Raw genomic sequence first — 7,091 nt, 5'->3', positions numbered from 1 at the left:
ACAAGTTGGCAGGTAGGCCTCTTGTACCAGTTAGCCAAGTTGCAAATGCAAAGGAAAAGTTCTTGAAGGAAATTAAAATTACTACTCTAGTGACTACATGAATAAGAAAGCAAATAGCCTTATCACTGATATGGAGAAAAGTTTTAATAGTCTGGATAGATCAAACCAGCCACAACATTGCCTTAAACCAAAGCCTAATCCAGAGAAAAGCCCTAATTCTCTTCAGTTCTTCGAAGGCTGAGAGAGGAAAGAAGGATCCAGAAATTTAAAGCTAGCAAAGGTTTGTTCATGAGAATTACAGAAAGAAGCCATCTCCATAACATAAAATTGCAAGAGGAAGCAGCAAGTGCTGAACAAATTTTTCAGGTCTAGTGAAGAGAATTAATTAAGGTGACCATACCAAACAACAGATTTTCAATGTAGACCAAAAAGCCTTCTCTTGGAAAAAGATGCTAATACTTTCATAGCTAGAGAGGTCAGTGCCTACCTTCAAAGCCTCAAAGGACAGGCTGACTCTCTTGTTAGGGGCTCATGCAGCTGGAAACATGAATTTGAAGTCATTGCTCATTAACCATTTTGAAACTGCTAGGCCTCTTAAAAATTATCCTAAATCTACTCTGCCTTTGCTTTATAAATCGGACAAAGTCTGGATGACAGCACATCTGTTTACAACATGTTTGCAGTATTTACTGAATATTTTAAGCCCTCCATTGAGACCTAGTGCTAAGGAAAAAAACAACAAAAGGCCTTTAAAAATATTACTGCTCGTTGACAATGTAGCTGGTCACCCTGGTCATCAGCCCTGATGGAGAGGTAGAATGAGATTAATGTTGTTTTCATGCCTAAGACAACATCCATTCTGCAGTCCATGGATTAAGGAGTAATTCTGACTTTCAAGACTTACCCTTTAAAAACTACATTTCCTAAGGCTGTAGCTGCCATAGAATAGATTCCTCTGATGGATCTGGGCAAAGTAAATTGGACACCTCCTACAAAGGATTAATCATTCCAGATACCATTAAGAACCTTTGCTATTCATGGAAGAGGTCAAGATATTAATATGAACATAAGTTTGGAAGTTGATTCTAGCCCTCATTGAGGACTATGACAGGTTCAAGACTTTAGTGGAATAAGTAACTGCAGATGTTATGGAAAGAACAAGACAGCTAGAATTAGAAGTGGAGCCTGAGATGTGACTAAATTGCTATAAGGAGTTGCTTCTTAAGGGTGAGCAATGTGCTTTCTTGTGAATAGAATCTGTGCCTAATGAAGGTGCTGTGAAGATTGTTGAAGTGACAACAAAGGATTTAGAATATTACTTAGTTGATCAAACAGTGGCAGGGTTTGAGAAAAATCCAATTTTGAAAGATGTTCGACTGTGGGTCAAGTGCTATCAAACAGTATTGTATGCTACAGAGAAATCATTCATGAAAGGAAGAGTCCATCAGTGCATCAAATTTCACTGCCTTTTTAAAGAAATTGCCACAGCAACCCCAACCTTACTAGTCAGCAACCATCAACCTCAAGGCAAGACCCTCTATCAATAAAGATTGTCTCACTGGAAACTCAGATGATGGTAAGCATTTTATAGGAATTAAGTATTTTTTAAAGTATGTACACTGTTTTTTTTTTTTCTACATGATGCTATCACATATTTAGACTATAGTATAGTATAAATGTAATTTTTATGTGCACTGGGAAACCAAAAAATTTATTGAATTTTAGTAACTTTTGTGATATTTGCTTTATTGCAGTGGTCTGGTACAGAACCTGCAATATCTCCAAGTTATGACAGTAGAGGCAAAAATCTCTTTATTAAATGATCCTGTATATCACACAAAGCATTTCAAGAAGCAATTACTATCATCAGCTGGTGCTCTCAAACAGTTTGCTTTCCAGACTTATGAAAGGACTGATATGCAGAGTTTAAATCAACTCTTGGCACACTTGTAGTACATGTTTGAAAAAGACTTAACTACTTTCTTTTCTTTTTAATTAAAACCCATGCCATAAGAAAAGGGCTTTTTAAAATTTAATTACTTCTTATTTTGTAAGTCAAAATGTGAACAGAAAAAAATTATAATCAATACAATAAAGTACCATATATGAATGAAGAAAGGAGATTTAACTTGGAAAAAAAGTTACACCCACTATTATTTACAGAAATTGGTTCTTGACAACTACTAGTCTGTGGAAGGCAGAAAGGCAAGACTAAAAAAGTATGTTCTGATAAGGAGAACTCAGACCTTGAGATTTCTTCCTTAATTCCACATAGCCAGATTCTTGCACAACTTAAAATATTTTTATAAGTTTTCAATGTGGAAAGTTAATTCTAAGTAATATAATTATAATAAATATTCAGAGAGTTTAGATAATGAAAGAAATAACAACGTATGGCTTCATATGGTCATCAAAGATTCTGTGACAAATCTACTTTTATTCCTTCCAAATTACCCCAACAGTCCAGGGGGAACGTGGGCTTGACAAAAACCATTGCTCTTAGACCCAAAACATTCACTTTCTGGATTAATCACATAAGATACTCTTTTGTTCTTAAGTATTGAGAAAATTAGATTAGAAAATCTCCACCTGGACTAATATTTTACCCTAAAAGGGTATTGCAAAGCTAAAAATTTGTGAAATCTTGTATTTGTCTTCAGAAACCAGTCATACCATTTTAACAATGTACATATGTTTAGTATACATTAGGGAGAAAAAAGAATACCCAAATTATGAATTCTACCTTCATACATTCCAACATTTTTTTTTTTTAATAAAGCAAACACAGGTTTCAGAGAGATTGTAAACCATGCAACATTATCTTTTATTTATGGGCCTTTATTCCCTCAATCTCTCCATACACAGGCAAAAATACGTATACTATTTAACATATTGGAACTTGCAAATATTGATCATTGCCTAGAGAAGGGAAAATTATCCCTAAAACATGTTTAGCCAGGAGGCCAATTCATCTGCCGACCTCCAAGAACATGGAGATGAACGTGATAGACAGACTGTCCCCCATCTGAACCTTCATTCACCACCATTCGATAACCCTTCTTCAGGCCCAGATCAGCAGCACATTTCTTGCCAACAATCATTAAATGTCCAAGAAGCTGGAAAAGAAAAAAAAAGTTTCTTAAGTATAGGCAATTTACAAGTTTTTGCCATTAAATAACATACTACCAAGTTGAAATATTAAAAGACCACCAAGTTGAAACATACCCGTCTGGACAAATTATTTGGTAACTCTTAGTACTAATACAACCTAATTTACAATTAAAAACCCACTAAGATTAGGTATTTATGCATTACTAATTCCAATAAACAAATCAGAGGTAAATCTCAATTAAAACAATTGTAAAATCATATTCCAAGAGGTATTTAAATGTTCTTAATAAAGGAAGATATATCCTGCTTTCTTGTAATAGGAGGGTATATCAATCGGGATAAGTATGGTTAAGCTATGGTAACAACCACCCCAAATACTGGTTTATAACAAAGATACATTTCCTGTGCTCACTACATGTTCATCACAAGTAGACTAGGCTCTAAATAATACATCTTTTTTCATGTTGAAACCCAGGCTGAAGGAGTAGTTTCTGTATGATCATAGGGGGAAAGGGAAGAGAGAACATGACAAACCAGGTACTAGCTCTTACAGTTTCTATGCAAGACATACCACTTCTGCTTGCATTTGCTGGCCAAATCAAGTCATATGACCAGGCCTGATATCAATGAGGCAGGAAGTTTTAAAGCACCCGTCAAGGAGAAAAGCCAGTACTTACAAACAATTATACAATCAATCACAAGGAGCATAAGGAGAATATTTAACTGAGGCCTGTATGTCTGGCAAAATGAAATAGTGATTTTTCTTTCCTTTAATAGCATTAATAGAAGAAGACTCACTGAATTTCCCCTATATGACGTAGTGTTTCTTTATTGAGGAAAAATAAGTCTCACCAACTATTCCTCGTTAGGAACCATTTTGTTTAAGAATATTGTGGTGATAGATATTAACTTGAGTTCCTGTGGTCATCATTTTGTAATATACATATATATAAACATTATGTTGTACACCTAAAACTAACAAAACATTATGTGTCAACTATATCTCTATTAAAAAAAAAAAACCCTCAAATTATTTATACATTGCACTTCCCTAGTGATTATCTGGTTTATTCCCTCAGTACTGTCCTTAGGAAAACGAAAATGTGACATCACTTTCAGGTCAAAATTTAGTCTCCCAAATTTAAAAAAAAGGTAAGAAAATAAATGGTGTTGGTACATTTACTTACACTTTCATCATCATCTTCTGCTACAGAAATCTGGGATATATGTTTCTTGGGTATCACCAGAAAATGTGTTGGTGCTTGAGGAGAAATGTCATGGAAAGCAAGACACTAGAGATAAGAGGGAAAAAAATCAGTTTTAGTATATCATCTTATAGGCTACATTTATTCTTTCACACTAATCCCATGGGAGGCACCGTATTAGATGCTCGAAAATCAGAAGTGTACACAATACATGTGATCCCATGGTCCCTTTCATGGAACTTACAGCCTAATGGGAAGGCTGGCCTTAAAAAAGGATATAATTAAGTTAAAAATCTACCTATTAGTTACAAAGGAAAAGGGTGAAATACATGATTAACATAGAAGAACCTGATTTTGACTGGGTGACTACAGACAACCATGCTGAGGTGGGGAAATTTATGTATGTATGTACGTATGTACGTATGTGTATTTATTTTTGAGAGCAAAAGAGAGACAGACAGACCGACAGAGGCTGAGTGGGGGAAGGACAGAGACAGAGGAAGACACAGAATCCCAAGGAGGCTCCAGGCTCTGTGCTGACAGCTCAGCAGGACTGGAACCCAGGAGCCGTGAGATCATGACCTGAGCTGAAGTCACTCAACCAACTGAGCCACCCCAGGCTCTATGAGTTAGGGAAATTCCAAAAGTTAAGTAGAAATTAGGCATGCTAATCCTTGTCTACCTTTCCAGTAGAAACTGCAAACTCTTCCTGCTGAAATCATATTGTCTTCCATCTCTCTCTACCCTCCCAGGCTTTTTCAAAGACCATTCCCTACTGCAATGGTCCTCTCTCCCCTCTCCAACCCCAACTTCTAACTTAAACTGCTATTCATTCCTCAGCTCCCAGCATATATAAAATTTCTGAAAGAAATCTGATTCCCCTCCCCAACGTCCCTAGGTTAGAAGCCCTGATTGTGCAATTTCCTGTTTTTTTTCCCTTTACTGCAGTGATCAGCTTTGTAATTATGTATTTGTCTGATATTTGACTAAGACCTATTTCTTCCCCCCTTACTCAACTATTTAAGTAATATTCTATTCTTTCATTGACACAAGGAGAATAGTTAGCATTTAGACAAATTACATACCACATGAATATTTTTGTATCTCTTGTTCTCTAATGAAGGCGGAAGCTACTTAATAGAACCTAACCCTACTCAAGTGTCTCAGGAGTATTTCTATTTAGTACTCCACACAAAATGCTGTATCATTTAGATTGCTTCATGCAGTTATACTTCTTGGGGCGTAGGTGGTTAAAAAGTCAGTATTTCAATAATTTATAAAAAGCAAGTGAAAATATTTAAAAAGACGCACTTTTTAGAACAAAATAACTTTCCTCCTAGTGACAAATAAAGGTATCCAAATAAAATCACCTAAAGGAATCTAATTAAATCTTGGATAATATTTTGAATCTAAGAATGCCATAGGAGCATCAGAAGAATGTTTCCCTTATATTCTATATTTCTTAAAGTTAATTTAACAGAAAGTTACAAAAGTATTTGTCTAAATCATCCAACCTCCTGCCCAGCTTTGTCTCAGATCCAAACTCATAAATACAACTGCTTACTAAATATTTTATACAAGATGTCACATCAACTCGGACTTTCTCAAACAGAATTTCACCTATGGTGAAATCAACAAAAACTACATGCTCAGTCCCTTGGCAGAAAAACTGCTTCCTGTCAAACAAGAAAGGAACCATTGCTACCGCGCGGGGTCAAAGGAAAGCAAATCCCAGAACCCACTCATCTCAGGGGTGGGGGTGGGGTTGACTGGCTGGCCCTCGCGGAAGCTGACCTTCGACCCCCGCACGCCCCCCGCCACCCCGGTGCACCCGGCCCCAGGCTGTCTGCGCAACGCGGCGCTGAGAGGCACCCGGGAAAGCCCAGGCGGACCCGCTGTGCGCGGGAGATCGCGGAGATTGGGCCCGAGTCAGGGCGCGATCGGATTTCTCCCTGTCAGGCAGAGCGCTGGCGAGATTGTAAGATTCCTGACACCGGCGAGGTCTGAGGCAGCCGCGGAGCCGGCGGGACCCCACGCCGAGTAGCCAGCACTTCCCCAACACGCGCCCAGACCTCACGGTGCGGGCCCCGCGGGCGCCGGGCGGCCTGACCCGCGCCCCGGGCTGATAACGCGTAACCGGAGCGCCGGCACGCGCCGGCAGGCCGCCTCGGAGTGGCCGCGGCCCTGCCCGCTGGCTGGGGGCCCGCGGCAGAGGCCGCGCGGGGCGACCGGGTCCCTTCCCTTCGTGGCGCCGCCCGACCCTTCCCTCGACGGGAAACCCGCGTGTCCACGGGCGACTGGCCTGCCTCTGCCCGCCAGCGAGGCGACGCCCGGTCTCTACCTGGTCATCCTCAAAAATGATTTTGGCTGGGATTTCCTTGCGAATGATCTTTCCGAAGATCGTGTCGCCACCAGGCCGGGCGGCCTGAGCCTTGGCGATCTCATCAGCCATCTCGGCCTCTCTCCCGCGCGGCCGCCCCAAGGAGAAGCTCCGGAGGAGGGAGGAGCCGGGGCAGCGGGCAGAGGGCGGGAGTGCGCGGCCAAGCCTGCGCGGGGACCGCTGCTCGGGCTCCCGAGCAGGTCCGGCGCGTGCGCACTGGCGACCTGAGCTGTGGGGTGCAGCGAGCGCGCGGGAGCCTGCAAGAACCGCCCGACTAGACCCGGCGGAAGGGAGGTTCCTGTTCGGAGGCTCTAGGGAGCCACATCGAGGTCATTTTTCTTTCTTCTTTTAGTGTGTCTTGGGGAGTGGAGTTACTGTATACGCCCTTCTTCCCT

The 7,091-nt window shown here is 40.7% G+C and overlaps 1 protein-coding gene across 1 annotated transcript; it reads right to left on the bottom strand.

Moving 5' to 3' along the window:
* Window positions 1-2,402: 2,402 nt before the first annotated feature.
* On the bottom strand, window positions 2,403-6,884 carry HINT1 (histidine triad nucleotide binding protein 1). Its single transcript, XM_019422101.2, has 3 exons — window positions 6,658-6,884; window positions 4,299-4,403; window positions 2,403-3,116 (listed from the first exon to the last, which is right to left on the bottom strand). Exons 1-3 carry the CDS (start codon window positions 6,766-6,768, stop codon window positions 2,952-2,954), a joined length of 381 nt encoding a protein of 126 aa, XP_019277646.2. The 5' UTR covers window positions 6,769-6,884; the 3' UTR covers window positions 2,403-2,951.
* Between the last annotated feature and the right edge of the window lie 207 nt (window positions 6,885-7,091).

Source organism: Panthera pardus, unplaced genomic scaffold (genome assembly GCF_024362965.1).
Source record: "Panthera pardus isolate Hobbes unplaced genomic scaffold, ASM2436296v1 HiC_scaffold_2, whole genome shotgun sequence".
NCBI lineage: Eukaryota > Metazoa > Chordata > Mammalia > Carnivora > Felidae > Panthera > Panthera pardus.
The sequence above is the reverse complement of the archived record's forward strand: the minus strand, read 5'-3'. Positions and strand labels throughout refer to the sequence as shown.

Coding starts and splice junctions, on each gene's coding strand:
- HINT1 (XM_019422101.2), bottom strand. CDS start 6,768: ATGGCTGATGAGATCGCCAAGGCTCAGGCCGCCCGGCCTGGTGGCGAC. Junction 4,404..6,657: donor TCATTTTTGAGGATGACCAG/GTAGAGACCGGG, acceptor TCTTATCTCTAG/TGTCTTGCTTTCCATGACAT. Junction 3,117..4,298: donor CAGAAGATGATGATGAAAGT/GTAAGTAAATGT, acceptor TTTCTTTTCCAG/CTTCTTGGACATTTAATGAT.